Genomic DNA, 19,142 nt, shown 5'->3' on the forward strand with positions numbered 1-19,142 from the left:
AGTGCCACAGACCATATTTTATTATTCTTACAATATTATTTTATTACAACACAGGATTTAGACACACCCTTGGAGCCATTCTAGAATCATAGAGTCCTAGAATCCTAGAAGAGTGGGGGGAAGAGACCCCCTCCTGGGCCCTCATCCTCCAGCCAAACCTCATTCCGCCAAGAAGCAGGAATGTTGCATTCAAAGCACCCCTGGCAGATGGCCAGCCAGCCTCTGCTTCAAAGCCTCCAAAGAAGGAGCCCCCACCTATTATTATAATGAATAATAATAATAATAATAATAATAACAATAATGATGATGATAATGATAACAGTAATTATAGGACGAAGAACTTCCAGGCTGCGGAAGTCTTCCCAATTGGGAAGCTGGGTTCCTGGCGGGAGCACCGCGCATGCGCAGTGGAGGGAGGGAGGGAGGGCGGGAGAGCACTCGCTTTCTGCGCCTGCGCGGCTGGCCTCGCCCCCGCCTTCCCCTCCCCTACTGCGCATGCGCGGCTCCTTCCCTTGCTGCAGCACTGCTCCGCCCTGGCCACGCCCCCTCGCCCTCGAGGCTCCTGATTGGTCCCCGGCGCCCAGGAGGAGGGAGGGAGGGAGGGAGGGACGCGGGAGCTTCTTAAAGGCGCAGGACACACGCTGGCATCGCCCTTCAGCCCATTATATCCTATTGACCTCCAATATTCTATCATTATAATTCTATTCTATTCTTTGACCGCGGAGTCCCAGCAGGGAGGGAAGGCGCAAGGGAGGGCGGAAGTCCCGCCTCCCGCCTTCGGGCGCCATCGTGGGGCCGGGCGGAAGTCCAGCGAGAGAAGGAGGCCTCCGCTTCCTAGCGAGCCGGGGGGGCGCGCTCACTTCCGGGAGGGGAAAGGGATGCCCGCGGAGAAGAGGAAGGCGGAGGTCAAGCCAGAGAGGTGGGCTGGCCGGGCGGGGGAGCCGGGTCGGGGGTCGAGGGGGCCCCAGCCAGCCAGCCCACGGGCCACACGACCTCGGAGGCCGCGCCCACGGACAAGGCCGGCTCTTGGGCTCCGGAACGGAGGTGCGCCCCCCCTGCCCCCCCCCGCGAGTGTCAGTTCCGGGCGGGACTCGTCTTCCCGTCAGTCAGTCAGTCAGGGGGAACCTTCCCCTTGAGGGTGGGGGTGTCATGTCATAGAAATAATTGTAATGGCCATGATGAAGGTAATCCTAAAAGGCATAAAATACAATAAGGAGTAAGATGGAGTCATAATACTATAATAATAAACAACAATATAATAATAATTATCAGTCAGGCAGGCAGGGGAACCTTCCCCTTGAGGGTGGGGGTGTCTCGCCATAATGAATTGAATGCAAATCAGTTGCATTGAATGCAAATCAAGGTGATCAGCTGAAACAGTCACAGCAGCCCCAGCAGACAAGAGTCCTTTGCCCCGCCCTGGTCACCCTTCCACAGGGACATTATAAACCCCTTCTTCCTAGTTCCAACAGACCTCACTCCCTCCCTCCCTCTGAGGAGGCTCACCAGAGATAATGCAGGCGAAACGTCAGGAGAAAAACTGCCTCCAGAACATGGCCCTAGAATAGCCCGGAAAAACCCACAACAACCCGTCATAGAAATAATTGTAATGGCCATGATGAAGGAAATCCTGAAAGGCATAAAATGCTGCAATAAGGAGTAAGATAGAGTCATAATACTAGAATAAACAACAATATAATAATAATAATAATAATAATAATAATATGAAAATAATAACAATAAATGGGCTGTGGAGCGCCCTTCCCATGGAGGTGAGATCAGCCCCCTCACTAATGGTGTTTCGAAGAAGATTAAAAACTTGGATGTTTGAGCGGGCATTCGGACCAACAGTGCGATGAATGTTATGATACAGGAATGGAAAAACGGACGACGAACTGGATCACGACTCTAGTTATGAGATGTATTGTGTTGTTTATTGTTATATTAATATTGTATACCATGCTATTAGGGTTTTCAATTGTATATCTTTGTCTGATTTTTATCCTTGTTGTAAACCGCGTTGAGTCGCCTGTTGGGCTGAGAAACTGCGGGATACAAGGAAAGTAAATAAATAAATAAAATAAATGGCATAAAATAAACAATATAGTAAAATATTGCAATAGTAAAAATGATGGGAATATAATAGCAATAATTTATAATTATGATAGATACATAAAAGTAATAGAACGTCATCATAATAATAATACATAAAGTCATAATAATAGAATATAAAACAATCATTTCAGAAGAAGAATTTTTTTTCTCGTGTCCGGAGTGACTCCTGTTGTGAGAGAATTGGCCGCCTGCAAGGATGTTGCCCGGGTGATTTTGATGTTTAATCATCCTTGTGGGAGGGAGGCTTCTCTCATGTCCCCTTTGCGTGAGGAGCTGGAGCTGACAGAAGGAGCTCATCCGCCTCTCCCTGGATTCAAACCTGCGACCTGTCGGTCAAGGAGAGGAGGAGGAGGAGGAAGAAGTAAAGGGGGGAACGTCTATCTATCTATCTATCTATATAAAAATCATCTTTCTTTTCTTCCTTTGGTGGGAGGGAGAAAGTTGGATGTTTTAGTTGGAGGCATTTTTATTTATTTCGTTGATTGGGGTTTTTAATTACATTGATTGATTGATTATAGCCCCCAGTGCCACGGTGGGTTAAACCACTGAGCTGCTGAGCTTGCTGACCCAAAGGTCAGCGGTCCAAGTCTGGAGAGCGGGGTTAACTCCTGCTGCTATTCCCCCCAGCTTCTGCCAACCTAGCAAACACTTACAACAATGCAGCCTGAGCTCTGCCACATCCACAACGGGGGACCTTCTCACAGCGACACCAGAGGCACTCTAAGTGGCCGGCTTCTGGTCAAAAGACATTTAACATAATGCCAAGTTCTTTTTTTAAAAAAACTTAGTTTTTTAAAAAGCCTTTTCACTGTATCCTCAACTTGCTTCTGACATGATAAATAAATTTCATTTTAGTATATATTTACATATATTTCTCATGTGTGTGTGCGTGTGTGTGTGTGCGCACGTGCATATATATATAATTGCATTATTTTGTCAGAATATTTTTCAGTGGTCTCGATATATTATATTCTCTATATATGTGTTTTATATTATTTTTCAATGCTATATATATGTTTATTATGTTATATATAATTATACAGATATATGTGTGTGTGTGCGCAATTAAATATATTTTAAAATTATGTTGTTGTTTATTCATTTAGTCGTTTCCCACTCTTTTTGACCTCATGGACCAGCCCATGCCAGAGCTCCCTGTCGTCCATCACCACCCCCAGCTCCTTCAAGGTCAAGCCAGCCACTTCAATGATACCATCCATCTTTCTCTTGGTCTGTCCCTCTTCCTTTTTCCTTCCGCTTTCCCCAGCATCATTCCCTTCTCCAAGCTTTGCTGTCTCCTCATGATGTGGCCTTCAAAGGACTTCCGCTTTCCCTCTGGTCTCCTTCCCTCCAGTGAGCTTTAGTCAGGCTTTCTTTCCTGGAGGATGGACTGGTTGGATCTTCTCGCAGTCCAAGGCACTCTCAGAACTTTCCTCCAACACCACAGTCCCAAAGCATCTCTCGTCCTTCGCTCAGCCTTCCTTATAGTCCATCTCTTGCATCCATAGGTTACTACAGGGAATACCATGGCTTTGACTATATGGGTCTTTATTGCCAGTGTGACGTCTCTACTCCTCACTATTTTGGTCGTTGCTCTCCACCAAAGAAGGAAATGTCTTCCGATTTCCTGGCCGCAGTCTGCGCCTGCAGTCTTCTTCATGCCTGGAAAAACAAAGTCTGTCACTACCTCCATGTTTTCTCCTTTTATTTGTCCAGATCGGAGTGAATCAGAGCGACTTTATTCACTAAGAACCGAGCAAATGCCTGACAGCGAGCTGTCGAAGGGCCAGGGACCCTGTCACAATTGGTTGGGTTCAATAAACTTCTAACCATTTGAAACAGCTCAGCTAGACGGTTCCTCACAGACGCAATGTTGGCCGCAATGTGAGATTTACTTGCAGCCTCCACTCCCTTGCGTAGGCACACACCCGTGCTCGGTCTGACTCATTGTGAGATGGCCGCTACACACCCGCTCGACCCCTCTTCATTCGCTTCGTCGCTGCCAGCTCCTCGTTGAACCCAGGGGCTGGTTTAGCTCTGCTACGCAAGAGGGGTCGCTCTGGAACAATTGTGTCGATTGCCATGGTCAATAGCAGGGAGATCTGTTATAGAGAGCAACCAGAGCGTCAACAGAATCGCCTACATTGTTCTGTCTCTGCATCGTGAACAAGAAGCATGTAAGTCTCAGTCTGTTGTAACTAAGGCAGTAATGTAAACAAAACATAAGATCCGTTTGTTGAAGCAGAACTCTTGGCTGAAGTCAGTTAATTGGATGATAAGAAGCAAGTTGACCAGCGAATTGCCTTGATAGGCTATTGGTAAAATATCAAAGAGGAGGGAAGGTGGTGCCAAGGCTATTGAGACCTCACAGGGGCTCTAGTAAGAAAAACCTCCGTCCAAGTCAATCCGCCTTCCTGGGTCTCCCCTCTAGCTCGACTCCAGCTTGACTCCCTGTGTGACTACTCAGGGTCTCAGAGGAGGCCTTGGGAGGGCATATTAGAATGGTACGGACGAGGATAAGGAAGAAGACCCGGAGAGGGAAGGGAAAGCGCAGCCGCCATTACAACTTGGCCAAATTGATCTTGCACTCTCGGCTGCCTGCTATAGATCGAGGTACTATCAACACGCTTGGCCAGTTTCCTTCTGCTACCACTATCTCCGTTGGTACTGCCGTCATCTTCACCGCTACCTCATTGCGGTCTGGGCCAATCCCTGGTGTGAGCCGGCTTCAGGAGGCTTTCTGGGAGACTGACTGGCATCCGCTGTTCAATCCACGGATCGGTGGAGGCTGGCTCCACGCGGTGGATGACATTTGCTGGTCACTTCCAGGCCTCGCTGCCTTGGGACTTTCCATTGCCACTCAGCGTGTTACCCACTCCTTGCCCGGCATCGTTGCCTGCCAGCCGACACCTGCGCCGTGTTGCCCTACCTCTAACTTTACAGCCCTGTCATCTGATTCCTATTTGGCCGCTCTCTACCGAGCCATTTCTGCCACTTCAGCGGCAGATGTCACTAAAATATCATTGCAGGTTTAATCAATGTTTATTTAATATATGTGTGGGAATGAATGGAAGGATGTATGGATGGAGTTAATCATTTTGGAGACACCAATTCTAAAAAACCAAGGCCTGCAATGACCTGCTTGCTGGGACTGTAATTAAAAGTTGCTAATGAGAACTGGAAAGTAAACTCCGATAAGAACTGTGACAATGGTTCTTTCAAGTTAAGGAAATGTTTGCAACATCTATATATATAAATCTGTTAGGTTGGTTATACCGGACAGGTAAACTCTAAACCCCCTCAACGAAACTGCACCAAAATTGCCATGGCCCTAGGACAACCCACTCGGTACAAACTAATCCACTCACAATTACAAACATCACAACAACACACTCACAAAATGGCAAAACAACAGAGCATGCGCACTGGAGCAAAGTCTCCAGCTCGCGCGCACACATGGCCGAACGGCCGAACGGCACTTCCCTCCCTCCCTCGCCCAGCACGAACACGTCGCCGCCACAAACACACACACACGCATCGCAACTTCCTCCCACCCCTTCCCTCCACCCCCTCCTTCATCTTACCCCTCCCACGCTGCCTCCAAGCCTCGCCGCGCCGCATCCCCACCGGAAAGACACGCCTCCTCCCTTCGCCCCACCTCTTCCCTCCCTGACTCACTCCTTCCCTCCTCCCTCCCTCCCTCCACCTCCGGAAAGACACGCCGGTGGGGATGCGGCGCGGCGAGGCAGCGGCGCTTGGAGGCAGCGTGGGAGGGGTAAGATGAAGGAGGGGGTGGAGCGAAGGAAGGGGGCGTGTAACCAGAGAGGGAGGGAGGAGGGAAGGAATGAGTCACAGAGGGAAGGGGTGGGGTGAAGGGAGGGGGAGACTTTGAAGACACGCCCCTCCGTTCGCCCCACCCCTTCCCTCCCTGACTCACTCCTTCCTCCTTCCACCCCCTCCGGAAAGACCCGCCCCCTCCCTTCGCCCCACCCCTTCCCTCCGTGACCTTGAGTATGGGAGTTGTAGTTCACCGACATCCAACTTCGCCCCGCCCCCTTCTCGCCCACACATGCACCACGCAACTTCCCCCCTCCCCCTGCTAAGCCCACCCACGCCGCTGCCAAGCCTCGCCCCTTTCTAACCCTGCCACCCTCTTCCCCCAGTCCAAGCCCCGCCACGCCGCTTCCTGCCCTGTCGAAAGCATCTCTCCGCCCCCTCCTTCATCTTACCCTGCCCATGCTGCCTGCACTCCTCCTCCTCCCACCCCACTCTGCCGAAGCCCCACCCACACCCACCGACGCCCCGCCCCTGCACTCCTCCTCCTCCCACCCCCCTCCGCCGAAGCCCCGCCCACACCCACCGATGCCCCGCCCCTGCACTCCTCCTCCTCCCACCCCCTCCGCCGAAGCCCCGCCCACACCCACCGATGCCCCGCCCCTGCACTCCTCCTCCTCCCACCCCCCCTCCGCCCAAGCCCTGCCCACACCCACCGACGCCCCGCCCCTGCACTCCTCCTCCTCCCACCCCCCTCCGCCGAAGCCCCGCCCACACCCACCGATGCCCCGCCCCTGCACTCCTCCTCCTCCCACCCCCCCTCCGCCCAAGCCCTGCCCACACCCACCGACGCCCCGCCCCTGCACTCCTCCTCCTCCCACCCCCCTCCGCCCAAGCCCCGCCCACACCCACCAACGCCCCGCCCCTGCACTCCTCCTCCCACCCCCTCCGCCCAAGCCCCGCCCACACCCACCGACGCCCCGCCCCTGCACTCCTCCTCCACCCACCCCCCTCCGTTGTAGCTGTTGGGATTTATAGTTTACCTGTAATCAAAGCACTCTGAATTCCAGCAACGACGGAAATAAACCAAACGTGGCACACAAGACTCCCATGACCCAACAGAAAGCACGAGAAGGGTTGGGTAAGCCCTACTCAAAATTCAAACTGCCAAAACCATCATCACAATCAACAAAGCACAAGGACAATCATTACAATTGTGCGGCATAGATCTAGACACCGAATGCTTTTCACATGGACAGTTGTATGTTGCCTGTTCTAGAGTCGGCAAACCACAAAATCTCTACATCAACACTAACAACCAAAAATATTGTGTATCCACAAGTATTAGTAAATAACTGTTCTTAAATACCACTACTTTGTCATTACTTATTTTTCCATAACAAGGCACTACGCCACAGCAACGCGTGGCCGGGTACAGCTAGTTCCTTATATTAAGAAGGAAGTCAACACAAGCCTTGTGTTTGTCAACAACAATCAAGAAGAGTCAACATCTGGCCAGGAAACTATGATGGAGCCAAGACGGAAGACGTCTATCATTAATTTACAACTTTGGGACGACATCAGCAGAATATTCCTATAAAAGACTCAGTCTAATAATTCTCAAACTGTGACAGACCTGAGGAGTCTGATCCACCCGCCGTGGTCTGCTCCATAGGAAGGAGAGAGATGGGCTATTCGGAGAGTGTCAGATATGCTTTGGGAAAGCATGATTATTCTGGTCACTTTGGGGCAAAGATACAGAATGGGGGACGCCTGGCTCGAGAGCAGTACGTGTGAAAAAGATCTTGGAGTCCTCGTGGACAACAAGTTAAACATGAGCCAACAATGTGATGTGGCGGCAAAAAAAGCCAATGGGATTTTGGCCTGCATCAAGAGGAGCCTAGTGCCTAGATCTAAGGAAGTAATGCTACCCCTCTATTCTGCTTTGGTTAGACCACATCTGGAATATTGTGTCCAATTCTGGGCACCACAATTCAAGAGAGATATTGACAAGCTGGAATGTGTCCAGAGGAGGGCGACTCAAAGGATCAAGGGTCTGGAGAACAAGCCCTATGAGGAGCGGCTTAGGGAACTGGGCATGTTTAGCCTGAAGAAGAGAAGGCTGAGAGGAGATATGATAGCCATGTATAAATATGTGAGAGGAAGGGTCCACTGCATTCCCCGCACCTGCCCAGCATTCTCACCACGTGTACACGCATTCCTCCTCAGGCAATCAGGTATTACCATCTCATTTTCTCCGTCCTCGGAGAAGCGCCTGTTAGGCCAGACCCTGCTTTCCTGCAGCCCGCCAAGGCTTCGTTGCAAAAGTTCCATAACGCCATAACTTCAAAACTCCAAAATGCATCCCTTCCCTAAGCACAATGCCAAGGATCAGATACCTGTTTTCCACACCTGACTCCCTACACAAAATCTAAGACTCCAAGGAGGAGGGAGCAAGCTTGTTTTCTGCTTCCTTGGAGACTAGGACGCAATGGAACAATGGCTTCAAACTACAAGAGAGGAGATTCCATCTGAACATGAGGAAGAACTTCCTGACTGTGAGAGCCGTTCAGCAGTGGAACTCTCTGCCCCGGAGGGAGTGTGGTGGAGGCTCCTTCTTTGGAAGCTTTTAAGCAGAGGCTGGATGGCCATCTGTCAGGGGTGCTTTGAATGCAATATTCCTGCTTCTTGGCAGAATCGGGTTGGACTGGATGATGGCCCAGGAGGTCTCTTCCAACTCTTTGATTCTATGATTCTATGATTCTATTATTCTTTCTCAAGGGAAGAGGAAGGAGGAGGGTGCTTTTGGAGTCTTGGATTTTGTGCAGGGAGTCAGGTGTGGAAAACAGGTATCTGATCCTTGGCATTGTGCTTAGGGAAAGGGTGCATTTTGGAGTTTTGAAGTTATGGAACTTTTGGAACGATGCCTTGGCAGGCTGCAGGAAAGCTGGGTCTGGCCTAACAGGCGCTTCTCCGAGGACGGAGAAAATGAGATGGTCATATCGGATTGCCTGAGGAGGAATGCGTGTACACGTGGTGAGAATGCTGGGCAGGTGCGGGGAATGCAGTGGAGGTAGCGTACCTGGATTTCAGCAAAAGCTGTTTAAAATACACGCTGGCTAAAAACAAGGGTAAAAAGCTACAAGAAGTGCCAGCGTGTTTCAGTCTCAAGGTAGGCAAGCAATGAGAATTAAGAAACAACCAGTCGCTCGGGCACACAAATTAACAGCACTTAAAAATTGCTTAAAACACAAGTTGGCTAGAAACTTAAGTAAAAGACTTTCAGCCTGTGCCTAAAATTGGGAATTGTCTAATCCTGGCTGGCTCAGAAAGAAACTTGGCAACCGCCACAGTCACGTGGGGAAGGTTGTCACTCAGTAGAAACTTACACCATGTTTGAAATTGACCCAACGAATTCAATGTGACCCTCTAACACAGTGGTTCTCAACCTGGGGTCCCCAGATGTTTTTGGCCAGTTGACCAGCTGTTAGGATTTCTGGGAGTTGAAGGCCAAAAACATCTGGAGACCCCAGGCTGAGAATCACTGCACAAAAAGTCCTTCCTTCCTTCCTTCCTTCCTTCCTTCCTTCCTTCCTTCCTTCTTGTGTTCCTTCCTTTTGCCCTTCTTCTGGCCCTCCTTCTCTCACTCTTCCCGTCCTTTCCTTCTATCCGTTCTATCACCATTCTTTCCTTTTTTCCTGCCTTTCCTACATACCTTCCTCAAACCCTCCTGTTTTTCCCTCTCATTCATTCCTGGCTCCTTTTCTTCCTTCCCTGCCATGTGTTTGTTGAATCACCTTTGTCTCTTACCTTCCCTCACAGCGTCTGAATCTGTTCCTTGTTTATGAATCTGTGGCGGCTTTTTAAGGCTTCTGCGTACACCCTTGGGACGCTGCATGTCTCTATGTCAGGACCCGGGTTCCTGGCCTTGGATGTTGGCGCAAAAAACCGGATTCCTGACATGGAGAACTGATAAGGGATTGCAGCTGGTGACCTTGGGAGGGCCCGTTGGTGGTTTGGCGGGGAATATTGCGCGGGATCTTTGTCAGGCGGGAAGAGGGGATTCGAATGTGGGGGAGGGTATATAAGGGTTGACTTGCGTCTGTGCGCCAATCCTGGCTTTCATTGTGTATATGCATCCAGTAGTAAAGGTTTCCTGATTGATTACGGATTGGCGTCCTGTGTCTTTTCTGGGAGCGGCTGCTGTGAGCTTACATTAAGCCAGGATTCATCGGTGCCATCCCACGGCTGTGGTGAGGTACCCCTATGCAACGGGAAGAAGATCCAACGGAAGGGGGAGAACCAGCCTCCCCTTTCGAAAATGCAGAAGAGGAGCTGGAGAGAGTGAATGCCTTGGCTTCATCGACTGCATATGCCCAGCCCAACGGAGTCACACAGAGGCGAGTGAAGGGGGCAGGGGCAGCAACGAGAGAAAGCAGTGGGCTAGAGTTTCCCTCCCCGCAGAGATTGGATTGCCTGGAGGAAAAGATGGCATCAATGGAGACTACCCTCGCGATGATGTCGAAGGTGATGGAGAGGCTGGCCCCCCTGTTGGAGGAACCACCACCCCGAGGGGAATCGATGTGGAGCGCAGGGGAGAGGAGTGACCGGGAACCCGGGGCACGTCCTAAAACACAGACGAGCTGGAGAGCTGCGGCGGAGAGCGATGAGGAGGAGGAGCGACCCCGGGGACTGGCGCCCCAGCAGACGTTCCTGGTGCCCCCGGCCGGAGCTGGGCGCGGCACAGGGCGTCAGGAGTTGCCCCCGGAGCAGAGAGGGCTCCAGGGAGGGCCACCGCGAGCGGAGAACCGGGGAAGGCAGCTCCTTCCATACCAACCTAGGAGGGAGGAGCTGAGGATCGAGTTCGGAGGAGAAGCCGGGAACCTCGCATACTTCCTGACTATGGTGAGGGGATATCTAGAAGATAACGCCCTTACCTTCGGATCGGAAGCAAGCAGAGTGCGAGCAGTGGGCGCAGCACTGAGAGGGGGAGCAGCGGAATGGTATGTCCAGCTCCATGCCAGGCACGACCCATGTTTGGGATCTACAAGGCGATTCCTGGCTGCGATGGAGGCGCGCTTCAGGGATCCGCTCGAGAGGGTCCGGGCGAGGGAAAGGCTGCAAACAATAACCCAAGGACATCGTTCCGTATCTGAGTACGTGGAGGAATTCCGGTTGAGGGCGGAGAAGGTCCCAGAGTGGTCCAACACCACCAAGGTCCAGATCTTCAAGGAGGGCTTGCGGAAGGAAATCCTGACCTGGGCGCTTCATCGCGACGACCCGGAGGAGATAGGTGGATGGATCGAGCTGGCCGGCCGCATCGAGACGACCTTGGCACAGATCAAGAGGCATCAAGGAGCAACGCCGCAGCAGACGAGGGCGAAGGAGGAGAGTCGGAGAACGGAGAGAAGCACGGTCGGAAAAGCCCCGACCGGAGGGCCCAAGGAGCAGAGGGGCCCTTGTTATGTATGCGGTCGCCTGGGCCATCGGGCTGCCGAATGCAGACAAAGGAAAGGGGGAGAGTCCCATTTCCCAAGGTTCAAACCGGCTGCAGGGAAGAGAGCGGAGGAGAGCCCCCCTTCTAGGGCCCCGGTGGGAGATCTGGTGAGTCACAGCCCAGGAATGCTAGTATTCCCGATCAGGCTAGAAGGGGAGGGGAAGTGGGCCAGCTGCAAAGCTCTCATGGATTGCGGCTGCTCAAGAAACATTATGGCCCCAGAGCTAGCAGACGAGCTGAAATGTGAGAAAACCCCCTTGCAGAGCCCCATAGCATTTTCGCAGCTAGATGGGTCAGTGGCGGCTGGGGCCCCGGCACGGTTTGAAGTGGGAGAAGTGAGATGTAAAGTGGGGAGCTGGGAAGGCAGCATAACCTTCGTTGTATCCCCTATGGCTACTTACAATGTGATACTGGGGATGCCATGGTTAAGGGAAGCCAACCCACAGATCAATTGGAGGGAAGGCAGCATAACATTCCAGAGCGAAGAAAGAGGAAATTGTTGCAAGGGGGAAGAAAACACGGCGGGTGGGGTGCAGGAAATTCCCCCTGAATACAGAGACTTTGAGGATGTGTTTGACGAGAAGGAGGCGGACCAGCTTCCCCCTCCTAGGAGGGTCGAAGTAAAGATTGAACTCAATGAGGACGCTAAGTTGCCCAGGAGTAGATTGTACCCCATGTCAGTCAAGGAGATGGAGGGAGGGGACGAGGCCCAAAGGGGAGCATATTCTCAGAACAGCAGTGGGGCATGGCAGTACAAACCCGAGCGCAAACGGAGCGCAATCAAAGGCTGGTGGGGGTTGAGAGCAAGGACGGGGGATGGGAGGAGGAGATAAGACAAGCATGCAGGGAGGATGAGTGGCTGAAAAGAAATAAGGAAAAGGTGGAATGGAAGGATGGATTGGGATTTGTGCACAGGAAGCTATATATCCCAGGCAACCTAAGGGAAAAAATGATGATTAGATGCCATGGCAACAAGGGGGCAGGACACTGGGGAGTGACGAAGACCCTGAAAATGTTGGCACGTCAGTGTTGGTGGCCCGGGATGAGGGGTGACACCAAAGTGTATGTATCCAAATGTAATGCGTGTGCACAAAGTAAGGCAACCACACAAAAGCCAACGGGGGTATTGCAAAAGGTGGCAGAGCCATCAAGACCTTGGAGGGTGATTGCTATGGACTTTGTGGGTGAACTCCCAGTCAGCAGAGGTCAGCGCTATGTATGGACAGTGATGGATTTGTTCTCAAAACAAGCACATTTCATAGCGCTGCCCAAATTGCCATCTGCAGAGAAATTGGCTGAATTGTTTATCAAACATATTTACCGGTTGCATGGCTGCCCGGACCAGGTGATTAGTGATCGAGGGGTACAATTTACAGCCAGGTTCTGGGAAGGTTTCATGCAATTGATGGGGGTGGAGAGGACCTTGAGCTCGGCGTTCCATCCCATGACCAATGGGGGGGTCGAGCGCACACAACAGACCTTGGGAATGTTCCTAAGAACGTACACAAACCAATGCCAAACTGACTGGGCCGATCTACTCCCGTTTGCGGAAATTGCGTACAATGGGGCCTGTCACGCATCCACAGGGAAATTCCCCTTTGAAGTAGTGTACGGCATGGAAGTAACCCCTTTACCCAAACTGCCGAGTTGGGGGGAAGAACTGGAGGGAAAGGAAGGATGGTCAGACAAAATGAAAGCTAACTGGGAGGGAGTGGCAAAATCACTACGAGAGGCCCAACGGAAATATAAGTTGTTTGCAGATCGAAAAAGGAGGGAAGGTGACAAATTGGAAGAAGGGGATTTGGTATGGCTGAGCACAAAAAACCTTAAGCTAAATACCCCCTCTCGGAAGCTGTCCCCCAAATACATCGGTCCTTTTAGGATTTCAAACAAGGTGAATGAAGTGACATGTACCCTGAAACTACCTAAGGTGTTGGGGAAAATACACCCAACGTTTCATTGTAGTTTATTGAAAAAATACCAAGGTCCGCTAGATGAAGAAGGAACATAATGGTGACGTATATTTCCCTTCCAGGAAGAAGAAGAGGTGGAGGGGGACATTATGTCAGGACCCGGGTTCCTGGCCTTGGATGTTGGCGCAAAAAACCGGATTCCTGACATGGAGAACTGATAAGGGATTGCAGCTGGTGACCTTGGGAGGGCCCGTTGGTGGTTTGGCGGGGAATATTGCGCGGGATCTTTGTCAGGCGGGAAGAGGGGATTCGAATGTGGGGGAGGGTATATAAGGGTTGACTTGCGTCTGTGCGCCAATCCTGGCTTTCATTGTGTATATGCATCCAGTAGTAAAGGTTTCCTGATTGATTACGGATTGGCGTCCTGTGTCTTTTCTGGGAGCGGCTGCTGTGAGCTTACACTCTATTTCTTGGTATTTCCATTGTCAACATGATCCACGAGGGGAAAAGATAAGTTGGTTCTGGCCCAACTTATCTATCCGAACGTATCTCGGCCTATTAGCCCACCAGGACCCTAAGATCTTCTGGGGAGTCCCTGCTCTCTATCCCGCCGGATTCACAAGTGCGGCTGGCGGGAACGAGAGACAGGGCCTTTTCTGTGGTGGCCCCTCGGCTTTGGAACGCCCTCCCCATAGAGGTACGATCAGCCCCCTCGCTGATGGTGTTTCGAAAAAGATTGAAGACATGGATGTTTGAACAAGCATTCGGTTAACCCGGTGCAATGAATTTTGATGATTAAAGGATTGGTAATCATGGACGATGAGATTGGATTGCGATTTTAGTTACGAGATGCAATTGGATTGTTATTGGTGGCCCAATAATTTGTATTGTATATGTGTTTTTTATGCTTTTAAATTGAATATTGTGATTTTTGTAGTGTTGTAAACCGCATTGAGTCGCCGATTTAGGCTGAGAAATAGCGGTATATAAGCACAGTAATAAAATAAATAAAATAAAATAAATAATAAAAGAGGATAATGTTGGAGGCAAAGGAGGTTTGGGGCTCCGTGTTTAACCTTTTGCTTCTTCTTTCTTGACCAGGGACACGAATCATAGACGGAGGTTCTGTGGAGCCACCCCTGGGATGACGAGAAACAAGCCCACTTCTAGCAGGTGTTGAAGAACTTGGAAACCAAAGTCAGAAAGGAAACCAGTCCTATAGGGAAAACATCATCTCAAGGTGCCAGTCTTGCTGAATTCTTAAGCTCACTTTAGATTGGAAAGGGAAAAACAAGAGTGAAGTATCAATACTGCAATTATATGAACATAACGTTGTTGCCATGGAGGAGAATGTGCATAAATGTATTGAATGTGGAAAGAGTTTTAAACAGGATAGGGATTTGAAGACACATCAAAGGACTCACACTGGAGAGAAATCCTATAACTGCCTTGAGTGTGGGAAAAGCTTCACTCATAGTGGAAATCTACGTTCACATCAAAGGACTCACACTGGAGAGAAACCCTATACATGCCTGGAGTGTGGACAGAGCTTCACTCAGAGGGGGGCTCTACAAAGACATCAAAGGACTCACACTGGGGAGAAACCCTATACATGCCTGGAGTGTGGACAGAGTTTTACTCAGAGTGGACACCTACATTTACATCAATGGACTCACACTGGGAAGAAACCATATATATGCTTGGAGTGTGGACAGAGCTTCATTCAGAGTGGGCATCTGCATTTACACCAGTGGACTCACACTGGGGAGAAACCCTATACATGCTTGGAGTGTGGACAGAGCTTCACTCATAGTGGACATCTACGTTTACATCAAAGGACTCACACTGGAGAGAAACCCTATACATGCCTGGAGTGCGGAAAGAGCTTCACTCAGAGTGGTAATCTACGTTCGCATCAAAGGACTCACACTGGGGAGAAACCCTATACATGCTTGGAGTGTGGAATGAGTTTCACTCATAGTGGAAATCTACGTTCACATCAAAGGACTCACACAGGGGAAAAACCCTATAAATGCTTGGAGTGTGGACAAAGCTTCACTCAGAAGGGAGCTCTACAAAGACATCAAAGGACTCACACTGGGGAGAAACCCTATACATGCTTGGAGTGTGGACAGAGCTTCACTCATAGTGGACATCTACGTTTACATCATAGGATTCACACTGGAGAAAAACCCTATACATGCCTGGAGTGCGGAAAGAGTTTCACTGAGAGTGGACATCTACGTTTACATCATAGGACCCACACTGGGGAGAAACCCTACACATGCTTGGAGTGCGGAAAGAGCTTCACTCAAAGTGGAAGTCTGCGTTCGCATCAAAGGACACACACTGGGGATAAACCCTACCCATGCCTGGAGTGTGGAAAGACCTTCACTCATAGTGGAGATCTACGTTCACATCAAAGAACTCACACTGGGGAGAAACCCTATACATGCCTTGACTGTGGAAAGAGCTTCACTGAGTGTGGAAGTTTACGATCCCATCGAAAGACTCACGTGGGGGAGAAACCCTATAAATGCTCAGAGTGTGGACAGAGCTTCCCTCGGAGGGCAAATCTACGTTCACATCAGAAGACTCACACTGGGGAAGAACTCGATACATGCCTGGAAGGAAATTGTTAAGTTTACATTTACAATGACACCAGAGTTTTGTTTCTTAATAATGCTGAGTGATAATCTAGAAAGGAAATGTGTAACATTACTCAAATATATGATAACATTATGTAGAAAAAAATCGAAATTTTTTTTTCCTGGTTTGAACGTTTCATTTCCTGTTTAATTGTGCAGCTCTTAGTGTGACTGTAGTTCTCATGCTCCAGAAACCTTTTTTGTGGCCGCCACAAATTATGTTGAATTGGTTGAGACTCCATGAGATCTTCATTAAAACTACAGGGTTAGTCAAAATGAATAGGCCAATAAGAAAATTAATTGTACCCGAATGTATGTTTACTGTAACCAAACCACAGCTACGTAGCGACAGATAAACTATCAAAGTTTTTTTTGAGCAACACACATGTACGTTAATGCCGCTAGGCGTCGCTAGGAGTCGCTGTTTTCAAAATGGCGGAATCAGCCAAAGAGAAGGCGTTTTGTGTGATGACATTTGCTAAAACAATGTCAGTAATTACGGTCCAGCGAGAATTTCGAGCCAAGTATGGCAAGGAACCACCTCATCGACATTCCATTGCGAGGTGGGTAAAGCAATTTGAGGAGACGGGCTGCTTATGCAAGGGTAAAACCACAGGACGACTTAAAACAGCGCATATGTGCTGCATTCGATGCCATTACGTCGGATGTGCTGCAACGGATGTCGATACGTAGCTGTAGTTTGGTTACAATAAACATACATTCGTCTAAAATTAATTTTCTTATTGGCCTATTCATTTTGACTAACCCTGTATAGCAAAATGTGCTGCAGGACATCCAACAAAAATATTTTCCCCCCAGTTTATTACAATAGAACCAACTAGGAAATAACATTTATAACCCAGGAATAAAAATCAGTTATATAGTGTAATTGCAGCAAAAATCCTTTATCTTCAGAAATGGAACCACGTAGTTATTCCAACTCGAGGAAACTGACAGATAAAGATCTGCAGACTGGCACGGAGGGAGGAAGTGGCTCTGCCGATTAAGGAGAACTCTCTGATCACTTTCAGGAAACACTGGGACCCTTTAATTGCTTTTTCATGACAACACTAAGGTTGTAGGTCCAGTACAAGACTGGAATAGTGGAATAGTGATACCAAAGGCAGGCGTGTGTTTGTATAGGATTGTCTAAATGGAGTGGAATGAAAAGGTATAAAGACCAACGGAGAGAGGCCGTGAGGTTTGTGGAAAATCTGCCTGTTTGTTTCTTAAGAGTAGTTTGTGTATGTCTTTGGCTATGTAGGTGTGTGTTTTGTTGGTGTGTTTGTTTTTAGTTTAGTTTTGTACTTTGTTGTAGTAGCTAGTTTGTTAGCTGCATTCTTTTAGGATTATGCATTACAAAAATTTCTGCTTCTTTTGTGATATCTTTGCTTTTTACCTTTACAAAAATAGTTTCTCAAAAGGTCAGAAATTTAGAAATTTTTGAATTGCTGAGACAGGAGTGGCCGATACACCTGAATTTAGGCCAATATGATTTTAGACTAATATTAAAACACATTATTAAAACCACGCAATCGGTGGCCGTGGGAGAGAGTGATCGTACAATTGGATGAATTCAGCCAAAGGCGTTCAGGCTGCTGCCCTGGATTTGCAAGACCTGGACTGGACTGGGATTCGCACACCGTGGCTTGGGTGCCTCTCCTTCATGGGATCCCCATCAGCCCAAATTCACCAGGTGGCTGTCAACGACAGCATCAACGGTGGTCTTGGATGGTTATCAGTATAAAATAAAAATGAGAGAGGCACTACTGTCCAAAAACTTCCCAATACAAGGATTTCCTTAGAGACAATTAGTAGGACGGTTCAAAGTGGAAAAAACTTATTTGAATTTGTTATTGACAATCCGAAGCTTGAATCTGTTTTGGGTTCTGGAAATGACTAAGTTGTTATTGAAATGGAGGAGGAACAGGTGGAAGATGATAGGGTCAAGCGGACACAAAAATGTGGTAAACAAATACAAATGGAACAATGGGAAAGGTTCTGGATAAAGAGTTTGTAATTTACGCTGAGTAGAAATATATTTTTGTAAAATGATGTATAGATGGTATGTGACACCAGAAAGGATTGATAAAATACATACAATAGTTCTAGCGATGGCTGCAAATGTGGGGGAATGCCCAGTCGTTTTTAATCGTATGTGGTGGTCGTGTGAAAGGCCCAGACATACTGGGCAGAAATCCATGCAATTTTAGAAGAAATAGTTAAAGGGACATTTGAAACGAGACCTGAACTCTACCTGCTTGGGATGAATAACTCGATGCAAAGTGCGGAAGGTTACTGCTATACATATTGCAAGGTGGGGCACTGAATTTGGCCATTTATTATGTTGTAAGCCACTTCGAGTCCCATCTCCCCCCCTTCCCGGGTGAGAAAGGTGGTATAGAAATGCCGTTAATAAACAAACAAACAAACAAACAAATAAATGATAACAGCATCAGGAATGACTTGCGCCCACAGACGGAAGGACTCCATGATTTCGTCATAAGACGATTGGCTTTTGAAAACAAGTGAACTTGTGGGAATGAATAAACTTACTACTTTGATTAAAGAGAAATCTTTAAGTTTAAGAAAGACTGGGTCCATTTATTTTTGTCTGTCTAAATAAAAGAATTACAAAACAACCCCCAACTCTGTATTCCTGCAAAGCAGAGATTTGGGCAAGGTGCCCTTTGGGGTCTCCATTATTCACACCGTTCTTCCTCAATGTAATTCCCACATTAGCCCATTTTTCACATCAGCATCTTCCTTTTCTGTTGCAAATGTTTGGGGCCTTTGGCTTCCTTTGAAGAGGACAATTAGACGCTCGCTGTCGAGAGCATATTGAGGAATCCAGCTGAATTTCTGCAGGAATTTTTGGGGCCGGGGTGGGGGAGGGAGAATTACAACCTTGTCACTGCTCTGCTAGCCTCTTAGATCCATCGTCAGTGGGGGTCACATTGGTCTCTGGAAGTGGGAGCCAATAGGACAGCTGCCGTAAACATACACCGCCAACCACGTACATACATGTGTTTGTCGCGATGAAGATGAATGTGTACACACACAGCGATGCGGAAGCCCTTTGCCCTTGACCGAGGAGCAAACGCGTAACAATGTTTGTAGAAAAGAACATGCATACAATGTCCGGTTGTTCTCCTTAAGCCGCAAGCCTTCCAGAACTCCAATCTCCTTCCAATG

The 19,142-nt window shown here is 49.0% G+C and overlaps 1 protein-coding gene across 3 annotated transcripts; it reads left to right on the forward strand.

Moving 5' to 3' along the window:
• Positions 1-702: 702 nt before the first annotated feature.
• LOC132766265 (zinc finger protein 135-like) lies at positions 703-18,589 on the forward strand. Of its 3 annotated transcripts, none has more exons than XM_067464931.1 (2): positions 703-919; positions 14,401-18,589. In XM_067464931.1, exon 2 carries the CDS (start codon positions 14,640-14,642, stop codon positions 15,939-15,941), a length of 1,302 nt encoding a protein of 433 aa, XP_067321032.1. In that variant the 5' UTR covers positions 703-919; positions 14,401-14,639; the 3' UTR covers positions 15,942-18,589. The 3 variants fall into 3 exon arrangements, with proteins under 3 accessions (XP_067321032.1, XP_060616633.2, XP_067321033.1); XM_060760650.2 differs by lacking the exon at positions 703-919 and adding an exon at positions 964-1,044; XM_067464932.1 differs by lacking the exon at positions 703-919 and adding an exon at positions 1,157-1,184.
• The last annotated feature ends 553 nt before the right edge of the window (positions 18,590-19,142 follow it).

Source organism: Anolis sagrei, chromosome 2, assembly GCF_037176765.1.
Source record: "Anolis sagrei isolate rAnoSag1 chromosome 2, rAnoSag1.mat, whole genome shotgun sequence".
In the NCBI taxonomy this organism is placed as follows: domain Eukaryota; kingdom Metazoa; phylum Chordata; class Lepidosauria; order Squamata; family Dactyloidae; genus Anolis; species Anolis sagrei.

What these genes read in the sequence shown, in the direction of transcription:
- LOC132766265 (XM_067464931.1), top strand. Translation starts at nt 14,640, where the DNA reads ATGGAGGAGAATGTGCATAAATGTATTGAATGTGGAAAGAGTTTTAAA.